Source organism: Rhinopithecus roxellana, chromosome 12, assembly GCF_007565055.1.
Source record: "Rhinopithecus roxellana isolate Shanxi Qingling chromosome 12, ASM756505v1, whole genome shotgun sequence".
Classification (NCBI taxonomy): Eukaryota; Metazoa; Chordata; class Mammalia; order Primates; family Cercopithecidae; genus Rhinopithecus; species Rhinopithecus roxellana.
In genome coordinates this window covers 82,574,469-82,590,826 of record NC_044560.1, presented here as the reverse complement: position 1 = coordinate 82,590,826, position 16,358 = coordinate 82,574,469, and the positions used below count along the sequence as shown (strand labels likewise).

Here is a 16,358-nt window from a genome sequence, read left to right as displayed (position 1 = left end):
GCCATGGTGGGCAGAGGGGAGAGCAACGCCCGTGGGTTTGAGGGTGCCCCACCTGTCACTCTTTCCTCCTGGGCAGCCAGGCAGGAGAGAGGGGGTGGCACAGTACACTGTAGCTTGCTTCTCACCCTAGGGATTTCAAGGCCAGCCAGGCTTTCCGGGCCCACCGGTGAGTGAAGAAGACACAAAGCCGGCTCTGTCTGATGTGGTCTCATCGGGAGGGGCAGGCCTGACCAGGCCAGGCTAGGGGAGGATGGTCCTGGGGAGAAGAGGGAAGAGGCAGGGGAGAACGGCCTGGGTGGCCAGGCCTGATTCCAGGAACCAGGACCTGGAGAGCCCAGCCTCTTGGGTGGGCCCCAGCCCGGCAGTCCAGGCAGATGTAATGCTCCCGGGGGGTGCTTCTAGGAAGTCAAAATGAATTGCATTAACAACAGTGCATCACACACAGGAAGAAGAAAGAAGGGGAGCTCCCCCTCCAGCCCCACTTTCATTCCTGCCTGCCCCTTTGTTGATACAGGGTCCCCCTGGATTCCCAGGCAAAGTTGGAGCACCTGGCCCACCTGGCCCTCAAGCAGAGAAGGTGAGCAGGACCCCGGGTTGGCCAAAGTCGCAGATCTGAGCCATGCAGCTCCCATGCCCTTGTCCCACCCCTAGCATCAGGCTTTCAGGAAATTCCAAGACTGACCCAGTTGCATCAAGGCTGTGAAGAGAGGCCTCCAGGATGGGCCAAGTGACTACTGGAGGCTGACGGGGCCTGCAGCGGACCAGTGGGCTCCTCAGGATGTCTGCTTGGCCCAGAATGCCTGCGGCCTCCGTTCAGCCCAGGCCCTTGTCTGCTGGGATTGGGGGGAAGGCAGGGAGGTAGGTGGGGAGGAGGCAGGGGTCTGATGGAGGACTAGAATGCGACAGGCAGCCCAGGCCACCTTCGTCTCCTGGGCGGGAGGACGAGCAAGGAGCTGAGAGAAGGGGAAGCACGTCCTGAAGGAGGACACCAACGTGGAAGGGGAATGGGCTCCTCCTGGGTAGCCATGCTTCAGTTGTCCCCAAGGGCCCAGAGAGGGCAGGGGTGGCCTGTGTCCTGCCTGGTGGCAAGGATTGGGGGAGCAGCAGTTGGGGGAGCTCCTATGCCGGCTGCTCTTGACTTTGGCTTGATAAATGCTGGAGACATGGCTCTGCCTTGGTTGGGGGCTGACATCCCTGTCTCGGCCCAACCTCTGGGCTCCCTAGATGTGCTGAGTGGGTGGTATAAGAAGCCCCAAGATTGACTTCTGAGCTGGGGGTCGGGGGGATCTGGGTCCAGAGGGACAGGTAGGAGCCTACAGCCTTGTGGAGATCCTCTTTCCCCTGAGAGCACACGCATGAACGTCTCACTGTGCAGGTGAGGAAACTGACGCCCGTAAGGCTTGGGGCAGCTCAGAGGCACACAGTGGTGTTAGCAGCAGAGCTGAGACTTCCTTCCCAGCTCCAGGAGGACCTGGGACCCTCACTACCTCCCCAGAGCCCATGCTGATCAGCCATGGTTGGGACAGTGGTGGTTGCTAGCTCTCTTCACTTCCCTTCCCTGCAGAGGACCTGGGTGGCAGCCCCTGCTCTCCTTAGGCTGGTCATTGCAGAGAATCCCAAACCTCTGGCCAGTGGTTCTTCACTCCAACTCCCAGTGGGGGCTAACATTGGTTGGGGCTGTGCTGACCCCTCCTGGTGGCTGGTGGCATTGCAATGCCCCCCAAGTTCTTTTTCCCCTTTGCTGAGTGTCTCTAGCGGGATCCCTTCCCTTGACCACCCTACAGCCACTGATCCAGGGCAGCCACCCTCTCCACAATGGGAGAATGCAGCAGCCTTCCCTGCTATGCTGCTTGCCTCCCCCCGCCCTTTCTGGTAAACTCCAATCCATGCATCAGTTCTCGTCACTCTTCTGCTTTGAACCTTCAATGGCTCCCCAGTGCCTGTAGCAGGGGTTTTTAGACTTTATTTTGTAGTCCCAGAGCCTTTTTATCACATAAAAGCAAATGTAAAAACCTCAATCTACAAAACAAACACAAGTGGAGTTCCCTGGCTGAGACAAGGGTGGGGGTCCTGGAGTCCCCCTCTTCAGTCCCCACTTCACGACCCCAGCTTCGAGACTCCCCCAGGAGCCCCAGCACTCTAAGAAGTACAGCTTAAAAACCACTGACTGTTTGATACAGTTTAGCACAGCGTTCAGGGCCCCCACTCATTAAGGTGACTCTTCCAGCCTCTTCTGCCTGCTGGCCCATCCCACAGGCTCCCCCAGACACCCTGGCCAGGCCAGGCATGTGACCACTTGCAAATCTTCATCTATCTCTTAGGTTCCCTTTGGCATGTGCTTTTCTCCTCCACCTGCCCAATCCCAGAGTCTAGCATCTGGTGACACTTCTGTGACACTTTCCCTGATCCCCAGCCAGAGGGAACTGCTCCCCGTTCTGGGCTCCCTCAGCTCCTTTCCACACAGAACACATGGACTGTTGTATTGCCCCTGGTTGAGTTGGGCCCATGACCCTCACTGGAATGTGAGCTCCTCGAGGACAGGGGCACCCACTTTTTCATCTTGGGGGATCAGAGCCCACATGGCACTGGGTGCACTGTTGACGTCTTTGTGCAGCCCTGGCCCATGTCTACTGGGATGCGGGGGAAAGGCAGGGAGGTAGGTGGGGAGGAGGCAGGGGGTCTGATGGAGGAGTAGAATGCAACAGGCAGCATTCGCAGTGGATTGAAGCTGTGCTACTGAGCCCCTGCCATGCCAGCCCCTCGGTCAGCACTGGAGAAGATGCCCTGTCCCTTCCTCATGGGGCAGCAAGGCAAGGGGATGCTTTGCAGATGAAGACAGATCCTCCTGGTGAGGCGATGAGTGGCACATATGCAGTTAGACAGGGACAGACTGGGCCCAGAAGCCAGCTATCCTGATTCTAGCAGTCACCAGGACCCTTGACCCAGGGCCTGGTCTCCACATGGGGGGCAAAGCCCTGATGACTTTATTGGTTGTGGGGGGCTGGTTTCCAGGGCAGCGAAGGGATTCGAGGCCCATCAGGCATGCCTGGTTCCCCTGGGCCACCGGGACCTCCTGGGATTCAGGTGAGTGTGTGCCCTTTTAGCGTGGCAGGTGTGTGGGGTGTGTGCGCATGTGTGTGGTGCATGTGTGTGGTGCATGTGTGTCGTGCACGTGTGTGTGTGCTGGGATGGGAGTCAGGGGAGGGGTGCAGAGAACTGAGGGGCTGGGCCAGGTCTCCCACCTTCTAGGACTCCTGCACCAGCATGCAGAAATGCCTCTTTCCTGTTTCCAGGGCCCCGCCGGTCTGGATGGTCTGGATGGGAAGGACGGCAAGCCTGGCTTGAGGGTGAGATGATGGGCCGGGAGCACAGGCATCCCTTCCCCTCCTTTTTGTCAGGGGAGCCAAAGTCAAGGTAACCTTGATGGAAAGAACCAAAGTATCCCCGTCTTTGTCAGGAGGCACCCATGCCCTCCCTTGGTCTGTCTTTCTCTGCACTCCAGCTCCTTGATGGCATCACAGCCCCTTGGCTTCCCAGTTCTCCTAGTGGCCTTAAGCAGGTTAGGCGAGCTAGGTCTCACCAAAGGCAGGATGGTGAAGGCACTATGTATGCAGAAACTCAGACAGCTGAGGAAACCAGGCTGGGCTTCAGGAAGAATCAGGGTGTGGACATGGAAGGACTTGAGCAAGCCCTGGCTCCTTGGGTTTTGCTGGGGAATCTGAAAGGGCTGGGGCCATGGGACAGGGTAGAACATCAAAGTCAGCCCCCTTATATATCCCAAAGAAGGAAAGCGAAGGCCTGGAGAGGGGCTGGAAGTCACTGAGGATCCATAGCCAGTCAGAGGCTGAGCCAGGTTTGGATTCTTCCCTCCATCCTGGGATAGCTGAGGAGGGCTTGAGAGAGGAGAGGACAGTGGTATGAGCTGGATACAAGCTGAGCAAAACTCTTGCCTCAATCCTCCTTGTCTCTTTCCCTAGGGGGACCCTGGTCCTGCTGGCCCCCCTGGACTCATGGGACCACCGGTAAGTTGAGCTGGAGGAAGGAGTGGGAGCTGCGAAGTTGCAGCTTCTGCCTGGGTGGCTGCAACAGCTCAAATCCAGATCTTCCGTGGATCGTGTTATGACTTTGGATTGGTTTGAATGGTTTGAACTGAGGAAGGAGGAGTGGGAAGAGGCCCCCAGCTGACATGAGGGACATGAGAACTCCCTGCCTTTTCTTTCAGGGCTTTAAGGGGAAAACAGGACATCCTGGCCTCCCAGGACCTAAGGTAAGGGCTGGTGACCTCTGCCAAGCAGGTTGTGTCTGCTTTCCTGAAGGCCTGCCCCCAGGCGGACATGGCAGCCTATCCTGGACAGAGAGGCCATCCCAGCATCAGCCTCCTGGGGCCACCGGTGCCTGGCAGCAGACTGGGTCAGGGTTTCTCTGTCTACCAGCTGGAGGGCATCAGAGGGCCTCTGGCCAAAGCTGGGGCAGGTGGCAGGGCCCCTCTGATGTGAGGTTGACTTGGGGTAGGGATGTCAAGTGAAGGTCTGGTGAGCTCCAGCTGCTCCTCTCTCTTCTAGGGTGACTGTGGCAAACCAGGTCCTCCTGGCAGCACTGGCCGGCCTGGCGCAGAGGTAAGGACCAGGGATCCACACAGCTGCCTTCAGTTTGCCTTTGGACCCTGAGGAGTCTGGGATGCAGCTGCTTCTTCCTGCCCACTGGCAAATTGGCTGCTTTCTGTCCTCAGCCTTCTGGGAGGGGTGTCACCCAACACTGCATGTCTTGAACTTTCTCCCTCCTCTTAAGGGTTGTAACTCGTTCTGCTCCCTGGAGGTTGCTGGGTCACCAACCTAAAAAGGCAGGGCCTGGCCTGCTCAGGCTGAGGGTCTGCCTTCTCTACCTCTCTGGGAGACTTGGGTCTGGAGGCTGGGAATTGGCCTGGCTCCTTTGGCCACTGGCGTTACCACCTATTCTGCCCAGCCCCCTCCCACCCAACAGCCACATGGTGCAAGCCAGTCAGTTTCAGTGTCATTTTTTCCTTTTTCTGGCTCCTGCAGGGTGAACCTGGTGCCATGGGACCCCAGGGAAGACCTGGTCCCCCCGGCCACGTTGTGAGTTGAACCACTTTTGTCTCTGTCTCCATAAGAATTAGCATTTTGGCGGGGTGGGTAGTGGCGCGTAGGCTGTCATGACCTGAGAGAACTTGCCATAGGGGCTGCCCCAGCCATGGGAGCTAGACGGGGCCACTGGGGCCACTCCTTCTGTGGTTTCCAGGCTTTTTGTTATTTTCTTATTTTCTGGGCACATTCAAGTTCACTTATCAGATGAAGGTCATTCAGTCAACAAATAATCGTGGAGCCCCTGCACCATGCCAGGCTCGGGGGACTTGCTGATGAGCTGGATTGGGGCCGGGGAGACAGAGTGACAGAAAGAGAGGAACCAGGGGTGACTTCTGCATTTGGCTTGGGCAACTGGGTAAATAGGTGGTGTGTTTCCCAAGATGAGGTGACTTGGAGAGGACATTTATCAAGCAATAATGAATTTCCTGTCTACTTTACTCATCACTAACATAGACGACTGCCAGGCAGTGCCTTTGATCATTGTGACGGCACTGAGCTGATGGGACTCCAGAGAAAAGCGAAGATACTGGCATTTTGTTGCAGCCCTGTTGTGGCTGGCTGCATAATCATTTCCAGGAGGCTCTTGGAAATGTTAAAAATAGTTCACGACCAAAAAAAAAAAGAACTCTCAGGCCCCCATCACTATTTTTATGCATCTCAAGGGGTCCAGAGGCCCTGGATTGGGAACGCCATATTGAGCCTGGTTCCCCCTCACATTGCAGATGACAGGGGGAGGAGCACTCAGAAGCGTGGCCCCGTTGGAGACTCAGTGGGGCTGGGGCCAAGGGGGTGCAGGGTTCCGCCTCTCACTTCTGTCCGTCTGGCCCCGTCATCTTGCGATGTGGCAGTCTCTGTGCTGGACACTTCCACCCCAGGAGACTGGAGATGAATAGAACACAGGCTATGGCCTCTGGAACGTTCCCCCTGGGGGTGTGGAGGGAAGCGCTCTGAGAGAGACCCAAGTGCCCGGGGGGTTCAGAGAAGTTGTCACTCTGACCAGGGAGGTGACCTTTTGCACCGCAGAGGCATGGATGTAGGCATCAGAGCTAGAGGAGGGCATTTTAGACGCCACCCTAGTGCAGCAGCCAGGTCTATCTGGGTGTTGGAGTCCTGTGCACCCCAGTGTTGGCCAGCGAGTGTTGGCTCCTTGTCACTGTGGATGGTGGGGTCAGTGCCAAGCCCCTGCCCCTCACCCCCTGCTACACAGACCCCCAGCTCCTGGTCTTCCCTTCTCCATAGACCACCAGGAAGTGGGCTGCCTTTAGGGAAGCAGGGGTCTCAGTAGCCACCTAGGCCAGGGAGTAACTCCCCCAGGCCTTTCTCCACTGCACTTGGCCTCTGGCCATGGCTTTCAGATCATCTCCCTCAGCACAGCCCCAGATGCTCCACTCAGCCTGCGTTGGAGGGAGGGTCCTGTGTGCCCAGGATCCCCAGGCCTCAGCTCTGGGCGCAAATCTTGTCAGAAGCTCAAGTGCAAGACCAGAGCGAAGGAAGGTTTCCAGAGGAAATGGAGCTGCTGAAGTTTACAGCTTGCTCCTGCTGTCAGGCCCTGTGCCTCCCAGGGGTCTTACTGTTAGAACCTGTTTCTATCCCACTGACTCATCTCTCTTTAGGGGCCACCAGGGCCTCCAGGCCAGCCAGGACCAGCTGGGATCTCTGCAGTGGTGAGTAACACACTCCGCTCCTTCCTCCCTCCCAGGAGTTTTGCCCTGCTTGGCTGTGGGCGCCATTCAGAGCAAGCTGTGGGGATGCAGAACAGTTTGTCTCATCCCCTACTTCCCTGGCGTCAGCCTCTCCTGCCTCCAAAGATCTTGCCTTCCAGGATGTGGTAGAGGGCTTTGGAGAGGGCTGGAGGTCATCTCAGAGTCTTGTTGCAAGTTCAGGCAGTGCCACCTCTCCCTGTAGTCCCTGGCACAGGATGGGGTGTCTGTCTCTGTCTACATGGGGGTCCATTTTGCCTGCTTCCCTCCCCTCTCACTGTCCCCCTTCCTACTCTCTAGGGTCTGAAAGGAGACCGAGGAGCCACCGGAGAAAGGGGCCTTGCAGGCCTCCCAGGCCAGCCCGGCCCCCCTGGACACCCTGGTCCCCCGGTAAGATCCCACATCCTACAGCACAGCCCAGGGGGAAGGAGTCAGCTGGCTTAAGTCCCGTTGAGCACAGCAGAATATATCTGGGGTCTCCAAGGAAGGAGGGGCTGTCAGCATGGCAGAACGGCAGCATGGTGCTCAGGCCTGAGGATCATGCTGAGTTTGGAAGGACAGGCCCTGCAAGGCAGTGCTGTGCCAGGCTGCACATGAGGTCACTGCCTGTGACGGTGCCACAGCATCAACCTTCTGCAGACCCCTCGGCTATGCATCCCTGTTCTGCCCCTGCCCCTTCCCCGGGGGAGCTTGTCGGTAACCACAGAAAATCTTGCTAAATGTCAGGAAGCAGAAATGCAGTGCTGTTACTGTAACTTCCCGAGGTCCTCGGAAACCAGGACTTGGTCTCCGCTCACGTTTAACACTAAGAGCGCTGATATATCTGTCATCAATGTGTGCCAAATGGTGGACTAAGTGCTTGCTGTGCATTTTGTCTTAATCTGTGCTGCAGCCCCATTTAGTGGATCTGATTGTCCCCGTTTTACAGATGAGGAAACGGGGGCTCTGCAAGGTTAGGCAGGTTGCTCGGAGTCACGTAGCTAGTGAGTGGAAGAGCTCTGACTTGACCCCAGCCTGCCTGATTCCAGAACTTGGTCCTTAGCCACTCTGAAAATCTACCTCTCTTAAAAGTTCCAGACAGGTGAACCCCGTCAGGTGCAACTGATTGCCAGGGTCAGGGATGAAAAGTCTCCTGGGAGAGCAGAGGCAGGGACCCAGGTCTCCTGGGACCCATCAGGATGCTTTCCATCAACACAGACTTTTTCTGGGGGGCAGCAGCAGTGACCGTGGGGCTGGTGGCCTGGGCTGGGGTGTTGGACTCCAGTTAGCCCATCTGCCAGGAGGGCCCAGTCTCACCATGCCTATTCGCCCTGATTCCTGCCAAGGACCCTGCTTCCCTTTTCGCAGGCTCAGGAGCCTCCATGGCCCCCGGATGAATCTCCCACTTACCTAGCAATCAGAGTCCTCTTCCCCAGCAGCCATCAGAAGGGGGCTGGCCAAAGGAGGCAGCCTTGCTGGTCTCGGGGAGGGGGCCGGCTCAGGCTGCTCATGTGTTCATTCAGCGGAGCCGGCTCAGGCTGCTCATGTGTTCATTCAGCAAACGTTTAACATAGATTCAGAGCCAGGGAGTGTGTAAGGTGCCAGGATCCAAGCACACAGCAAGGCAGGCACGGTCTGTTCTTCCCTTGTAAAGCTCTTGTAGATGGGGGCTGGGAGCTGTTGGGGCTCTGGGATCAGGCTGGAGTAAGGGGTGGGGGTCTGAGTTTCCATGGCCCAGAGTGTCGGAGGGTGAGGGTTGGAGGATCATGGCCTTTGGGTGGAACAGGGGGCTGGGCATGTCCTGTGTACATGGCGAGGCATCTGACACCAAACTGGGATGGAGCTCATCACGTCTCCATTGCTCTCTACTCCCCAGGGCGAACCTGGTACGGATGGTGCAGCTGGCAAAGAGGTACGGTTGTACCGGTCTTCTCTGTTTCCTTGGGGATGCTTCTCCCTCCTCACCTTGCCCTGACCCCTCTTCATTTATTCAGTAAACATTCCCTCTATGTAGGGACTAGCTCTGGACAGATATACAGGAAATTGTTAACCCTTGTTGTCCTGGGGAGAGGAATTAGAGACTTGAGGCCAAGGATGGAAGTGAGATTTGTTTTACCATTTTCTTTTTAACTCTGTACCTGGTCAAAAAGAAACAACAACAACAACAACAACAATAATAATAATGATAATAATGAATTTCAAACGAACATCTCCTGGGCACCAGGTCTTTCCAGGCCCCCCAGTATGCCACAGACTGGCCCTCTCATTCTGACTTCTTCTCGACTCTCTTCATCTGTGATGGGGGCCCAACCAACATGCTTAAACAAGGCCATCCTCCAGAAGACATTTTTTTCCCTTCCAGTTGTCAGCCCCTCTGCGGACAGGGAGGCTGCAGTCCTTTCTCACACAGAGCCTGGTTGGACACACTTGGGGGCCTCGGGCTGTGGAAAGGGCCTCTTCACTGCTCCTCCCTCCCCAGGGAGCCTCAGAGATGCTGCCCAAACTTCAGCTCTGACTTTTGCTTTCCTCTAGGGACCCCCTGGAAAGCAGGGATTCTATGGACCTCCTGGTCCCAAGGTGAGTGGGCACTGGTTGGGTTTGAGAGGAGAAGCTCATGAGTGGATGAAGCCCAGCTCCAAGTTATGACTTTAGCCACAGAGAGGAGACACAGGAAGGCCAGTGGGCAGGGTAAAAAATTGCAGAACTTGGAGCAGCATAGTGTCTGAAAATTTCTCCTATGGGGTCATTACCCGGCCCCCCAGGTAGGTTTTTATTGGTTGTGAGGAAGGAAATCTCCAATTCATTTACACACTGATTGACTGATTCATTCATTGTTTCCATTTCCCGAGTACCCCCTTGTTCCTACTCACATTCCAGGCCCTTGTCCTGGCCTCAGGTAAACAGAGGTCCCTGAACAATAGGTGCTCACAATAGACCAGTCACACTTACACTAGGGATTGGCAAGTTTTCCAGAAGATGATGAGACATAGTGCTGTGGGATGAGAGGGAGGAGCACCTAACCCAGCCTGGGGAGTCAGAGAGAGCTGTGGAGAGAACAGGAACGGGAGCTTCAGCTCTGGAGGGGTGCACTGGGTAGAGGGAGATGAGGAGAAAGGGATTTCAGGCCAGGAGGACCACAACAACACGGCAGAAGCAGAGAATTATCACCAGTGAGGTCTGGCGGGAGGTGGAGGGTGGGGAGAGGAGGCTGAGGAAGGAAAGATCAGGACCACATCATGAATGGCCTTGCATGCCCAGCCAACGAATGAGTGCTTTATCCTGAGGACATTTGGGAGCCATCAGAATTTCTAAGCAGGGAGTAAAGGGAATAACACCAGGAGAACTCTTCTATAAGGACCACTCTGGGGCAGTGAGGCGGTGTGACCTGTCAGGATGCTGTGGCCACAGTCTAGAGGGAGACACTGGGGGCCTGGTGGGAGGATGGAGAGAAAAGGGCAGATTGGTGAGACATCATGATGTAAATAGATACAGCACTAAGTATCTATCTTTGTAGGGTGATCCAGGAGCCGCAGGACAGAAGGGCCAGGCAGGAGAGAAGGGGAGAGCCGGCATGCCTGGTGGTCCTGGCAAGAGTGGTTCCATGGGGCCCGTTGGGCCACCAGGCCCTGCAGGAGAGAGAGGTCACCCTGGAGCTCCAGGGCCTTCAGGGAGCCCTGGCTTGCCTGGTGTGCCTGGCTCCATGGTAAGGGGGAAGGCTGGCAGCTGTGGGCACTGTCCCATAGAGCAGGCATGTGGGGTGGAGCACAGATCGTCTTCCAAGCTCCTGCTGACATTCTGTGGGAAACAGCCTGCCTCCCACGGAGGGTGGCTCTTAACTGTGTGCGGAAGGGTGGGGAAGACAGGACCCTCACCCCAGAAAGATGCACTTAAGCACAAAATGTTTTGCACCATTTCTGGGTGGTTAGGACTTTGGATTAAGGACTTACAGAGGTTGCCGTGAGCCGAGATCACGCCACTGCACTCCAGTCTGGGTGACAAAGTGAGACTCTGTCTCAAAAAAAAAAAAAAAAAAGAGAGAATCTGTGGGAGGCTCCTGGGACCTTTGCCTTCCTCCCCATCCTTTATTTCCATAGGGGAAAGTGCCAGGCTTGGAAGTATAATTGAGGCAGGTTTTCTTCTCTTTCTTCAGGGAGACATGGTGAATTATGATGAAATCAAGAGGTTCATCAGACAAGAGATCATTAAAATGTTTGATGGTAACTGGCAGCCAGCTGGGTGGCAGTGGGTGCTGCCTGCCCTTCCTGCGACTTCTCTGCCCTGCTTTGGCCTCCTTTTCCTTAAAGCTCAATGTCCTCCTGCTCTCACCCTCCATACACTCACAGGCCTGGGGTTGACAGGCAGATGTTCAATTATCCTTCAGACCTTCCTTGTCACCTGCTCTGTTCAGAGATAAAATGATTCCTTCCCGCGTTCCCCGAGCCCCCACTTGAGCAAAGGAGACAGACAAGAAAATTGGTATCAAACGAGTCTGCCTGAAGTGAGCTCTAAATACAGGGGCGAGTGGCACTGGAATATGGCTGGGGTGGTTTATTTGAAGTGTTTTTTTCTGTTCATTTGTTCATCCAACATTGATGTGCCAGGGACTGGGGGAAACATAGGCCCTGTCCTGAAGGGGCTGAACGTCTTGCTTGGGAAGCAGACCTTGAATGCCAAGCAAGGGATCCAGGCTTTATTCTGAAGCCAGCAGTGAACTAATGAGGGCTGTTGGAGCAGAGATGCCATAGTCAGATCTGTGCTTTGGAAGGATCTCCATGGGGAGTGATGTGGAGGCCAGGACGTGGGACCCCCCTTGGGAGACCGACTGCCATACTACTTGCCCTGACATCCCTGTGAAGGAAGGCTGCTGTGGACTCCATGCTGGTGACCTATATGCGGCATCTGCAGTCATTCTGAGTCCCTGGGGGACCTTCTGACCTGTCCCTGCCCTTGTCCTTTTTTTACAGAGAGAATGGCTTACTACACCTCCAGGATGCAGTTCCCCATGGAGATGGCGGCGGCTCCGGGACGACCAGGGCCCCCAGGGAAGGATGGTGCTCCCGGCAGGCCAGGCGCTCCAGGGTCACCTGGGCTCCCTGGTCAGATTGGCAGAGAAGGACGGCAGGGCTTGCCAGGAATGAGAGGTAGCTCTGCCCTACAGTTTCCAAGGGACACATGTAGTTCTTTGGGGCAGGCCTAAGTATTCCATGAGGTCTGTTGTGAATATGGGATATATGTGTGTGTGTGTTTGTTTCAAGTAATCTGACTGGCTGCGTCATTTTTCTGCTCAGGGATAGGACTTGCTTTCTTTCTTTTGTTCCAGGACTGCCTGGTACCAAAGGTGAAAAGGGGGACATGGGTGTTGGCATTGCAGGAGAAAATGGTCTTCCTGGCCCCCCAGGTAGGAAATACCACCATTTGAGACCATGAATCCAGAGCAGCAGAGACCCCTTTTCTTTCTGTTTCTTCTATGACACAGCTGTGTCAAACTCCAAATAACGACAGGCCAGTCAACCACATTTATAGTAATCCCACTGTGTGCAAGACACTCTGCCAGGGCCTGTGGGGCGGAAGACTCAGTGCCTGTTCTTAAGTCTTAAACTGGGCTAGCAGTGATGCAGTAGGAGAGACCTGCATGGAGTTGGGGCCGAGGAACTTGAGTGCAAGTTCTACTCAGCACCTCACTGGCTGTACACCTTGAAGAGGCCATTGAAACCCTTTGGAAGTGCTCTCTTAGATGCAAGTTTAGCTGTTATAGCCTGAAGGAAAATGGCCAAAGCCTGATGACCTGGCTCTGAGACCCAGCATCACAACTTAGCAGAGGTGCAACCTCTCTGAGCCTGTATCCTCATCTACAAAATTAGAAAATAGCTTCTTTCTCAGGGAATCGTGCAGATTCAATGAATAATGCATCAAAAGCACTCAGCCCTGTGCCTGGCACATGGAAGTTCTAAATAAAACTTGCCAGCAGTATTGTTATTGTTGAATCAATGTGAGGATCAGACTAGGTCTTCATGAAAACATGTGGTAACTTGAGAAACAATCATCAAATGTAAGTTGTTATTTGATGCCATTATGGCTTTTTTTCCCCTTATGATCTGGGTCTTCTGATTTTCCCTCTGTGGGCTTTCCCTCCCTAGGTCCTCAAGGTCCTCCAGGCTATGGCAAGATGGGTGCAACAGGACCAATGGGCCAGCAGGGCATCCCTGGCATCCCTGGGCCCCCGGGTCCCATGGGCCAGCCAGGCAAGGCTGGCCACTGTAGCCCCTCTGACTGCTTTGGGGCCATGCCGATGGAGCAGCAGTACCCACCCATGAAAACCATGAAGGGGCCTTTTGGCTGAAATCCCCACCTGCCTTTGGATGAAGGACTCCGTTGGGAATAAACGGCCAAAGCTTACAGGACTCTGTGACAGGTTGTGAATGTTTTTGTTGTTGGTGTTATTTTTAATTGCTGTTAATATTTTTTAAATAATAAAGAAACAAAACTATCTGTCCTTTCCCTTCCAGTGGATTCCTCTGGTGCTGCAGCCAGAGCTCCCTGTTGCCCTGCTTTTCTCATTTAGTTCCAGGATCAAAAAAGAGCATTTTGGGTACAGGGACACACACCTGTAATCCCAGCTATTCAAGGGGCTGAGATGGGAGGATCGCCTGAGCCCAGGAGTTTGAGACCAGTCTAGGCAACATAATGAGACTCAGTCTTAGAAAAATAAAAATTAAAAAATAAAGGGTATTTCCCTCCTTGCCTGTGGTCAGCCAGTGGCGCTGTGGGATATTGCTGGATGGGGGCAGCTGATGATTCTTTGCTCCTCGGGATCTTGTGCCCTGTCCTTCATGCCTACGTCTCTTGAGTTAGAGAAGGACCATCATTCAGCCCCTCCTCTCAAGTGAACCAAAGCACGCTGGAAGGCCCCACTTCCGGCTTTAAAGGTCCCTCCCTATTTGATTCCCTAAAGAAACCAGTGTTCGGTACCCCACCCACTCTTTGCCCATCCACTTCACCTTGTCAGTGTGACCCAGGGCCGGTCCGGTTTGCACCCTGGGAAAATGCTACCCGGTGCTGAGGTGTGTTCATCTGCCTGGAAGCCCTTCCAAGCATGCAGGCGCTTCTTGATGCTCCAGTAATTCTGTGATTAGAAAACCTGTGCAAACAGGAGAGAAGACAGGCTCCAGCTATGTCCTAGGCGGCCAGGGAATGCTTCTCTGGGAAATGAGATGGAACCTTCTGCCTGTACCAACGGATGGCCCTGTCACTAGCTCTCTATAAGTGCTTCCAGCAATGACTTTCTGGAGGGCAAATAACATCCCCTGTTATTCTTCATTATTCTAACATGTGGTACTTTTCCTGTACATTTTAGCCTAGACCTTTAGAAACAGCCAGGTTGTATCAGTACAAAGGGGTCATGGGCAAGCCACGAGCAGATCTAAGCTCATGCTCCTCAAGGTCCACTGGGAGTTTGGTGATCTATCTGTTGTCTCCTTCTCCCTGTGTAAAAAAGGCTAGGAAGGGGAAAAAAGACAGTGAACTGAACATTATAGAAACAGTCTCTCTTGAGCTTCTTCATTCTCTACTTTTTAGATCGCTTGTCCTGATGGGCTGGATGCCCTGCGAGAAAGCAACAAGGACACTTCCAGGGGGATTTCCAAAGAAAGCTTTTCACTGGCCCCAGTGATCTGGAAGGTTTATTCAAGTTGGATACACTTCAAAGGACTCACAGAGCAGGCTCAGAAATGTACCCAAAGTCTAGATGCTTATCCAAACTGCCTGAAGCCTTCAAACCGGCTGTCAAATCTCTGCAGAGCTGGTATTTCTAGCACATTTCTGAAAATTCCCTTCTCTAGTTGGGTCCCAAATAACAGGATACCAGCCTATTGATGGCTTTGCAGAACCTTTGCCCTGTGTTTTTTTCCTGCCAGGAGCAAAGGTGTGCTGGTGGCCAGGAGAATGAAATCAGACTCCTGAGCACGCCCGAGTGTCTCATGTGATGTTTTTAGATAAAGGAGGAGCTGATTCTTTTTTCATTCCTCCCCAGCTATTCTCAGTTAACCCTGGTTCTAACATAAAACATTAAAAAGCAAAGGCATCATTTTTGCATTGAAGTAGTGGCCAGGTTTTGGACAGTGGAAGAGGACAGATGTTAAAGCACTCCCATTGGAAGGCCAGCTTCCTCTTTCAGCCTAGTCTGCCGAGTACTAACTGATGATAGGCCTTATGATGAGGAGCATGTTGGCGCCGGCAGAAAGAAAGAGAAGCAAGGACCAGCTGTGGAATTGAGCAGGTTGGCTTTGAAGGCCAGAGGGGAAAAACTGCTATGAGGAAATATCAAACTCATCCCCTTTAAGGGTCACCAGGGAATCGATCCTTATAGAGCAAATGATGCCTTCTTCCCTTTTCTTCCTGAGTCAAATTCATGCTACTCTTAAGGGATTCTACGACAGGCTAGGTTTAAGCTTTCATGATCTGAATGCATGTCTCCCTGGAGTTAGAAATTGCTGTATTTTCTTGGACCATGAAGAACCAGATGGAAAGCTGAATTTTATAGTCTCTTCTGTTACTGTGGTCAGCAAAAAATCCATGGATCTTGCTCATCAGTTCGGGAGCTGAGTAAGCTGAAGAGAAAGCAAGGAGGGGCATGTGTCGTCCATTCCTCTTAGGCAGCTTTTGCACATTCCAACCCCATTATCCTTCTGTCTTCACTTCTTAATCTACTCCAGACTTTCGAGGCAGCACACAGATCATTCCGATTGGAAAAGTCTAACTTGATGAGTCCATTCCTTTTCCCACTTTGTCCCAGGGACTGTACTAAGGCTCTGGGGATCCCAAGGCAAACTACACAGATATGGTCCCTGCCCCCACAGTGTCCACAGGGAGCGCAGACAGTTAAACAAGCACTTACAATAAAGTGGGATGACAGGGCGGTGCCAGGTACCAGAGGAGTGCACAGCTGGGGAACCTAAACGTGTCTAGACAAAGAGATGGATTCAGGCAGAGGGAACAGCACATGCCAAGGCCCAGAAATGACTGGGTGCAGCAGGCTGAGTGATGGGAGACAGGATAGTGTGGTTGGATTTTGGAGCATGAGCAGGGGAGACACAGTGTGAAGCCACTGGTGGGTTTCTCACAAAGGTGTGTCAAGTCAGGTTTGCCGAGTGGGGAGTTCGCTGATTGCAGCGTGAAGGATAGGACTGGAGGGTCCTTAGTTAGAAACTCTCTGCTCAATAAGATGGAGAAAAGGCTGCTGTGTATTTATTCTGCAGAGAAAAATCTAAACTTTGATGCTTCTGGAATTTAAATCTTCCTTTTTGTCATAATATTTTCCTCTGTCACTCAAATTCAACAGAATCTAATTAGACTCTTTCTTCATTTGGGGTCTGTTAACCCCTTTACAAGAATAGTTTTTTTTTTTTTTTTTTTTGGAGGTGGGGGGACGGAGTCTCACTCTGTCACTCAGGCTGGAATGCAGTGGTGCCATCTCAGCTCACACAACCTCCGCCTCCTGGGTTTAAGTGATTCTCCTGCCTCAGCCTCCGGACTAGCTGGGACTACAGGCGTAAGCCACCATGCCCAGCTAATTTTTGTA

General features: G+C 53.7%; 1 protein-coding gene across 6 annotated transcripts in view; it reads left to right on the top strand.

Annotated features, from left to right (window-relative positions):
• The window catches only part of COL16A1 (collagen type XVI alpha 1 chain), a 51,524-nt gene extending 38,256 nt beyond the window's left edge, over positions 1-13,268 (top strand). For all 6 annotated transcript variants that reach the window (XM_030913413.1, XM_030913415.1, XM_030913409.1 and 3 more), the window contains 17 exons: positions 131-166; positions 515-577; positions 3,013-3,084; positions 3,294-3,347; positions 3,978-4,022; positions 4,223-4,267; positions 4,563-4,616; positions 5,040-5,093; positions 6,716-6,766; positions 7,103-7,192; positions 8,658-8,693; positions 9,314-9,358; positions 10,296-10,484; positions 10,932-10,998; positions 11,746-11,922; positions 12,102-12,179; positions 12,919-13,268. In XM_030913413.1, coding sequence (XP_030769273.1) covers positions 131-166; positions 515-577; positions 3,013-3,084; positions 3,294-3,347; positions 3,978-4,022; positions 4,223-4,267; positions 4,563-4,616; positions 5,040-5,093; positions 6,716-6,766; positions 7,103-7,192; positions 8,658-8,693; positions 9,314-9,358; positions 10,296-10,484; positions 10,932-10,998; positions 11,746-11,922; positions 12,102-12,179; positions 12,919-13,121 — 1,359 coding nt within the window. In that variant the 3' untranslated portion in view covers positions 13,122-13,268. The remainder of the gene's footprint in view (positions 1-130; positions 167-514; positions 578-3,012; positions 3,085-3,293; positions 3,348-3,977; positions 4,023-4,222; positions 4,268-4,562; positions 4,617-5,039; positions 5,094-6,715; positions 6,767-7,102; positions 7,193-8,657; positions 8,694-9,313; positions 9,359-10,295; positions 10,485-10,931; positions 10,999-11,745; positions 11,923-12,101; positions 12,180-12,918) is intronic.
• Positions 13,269-16,358: the final 3,090 nt, after the last annotated feature.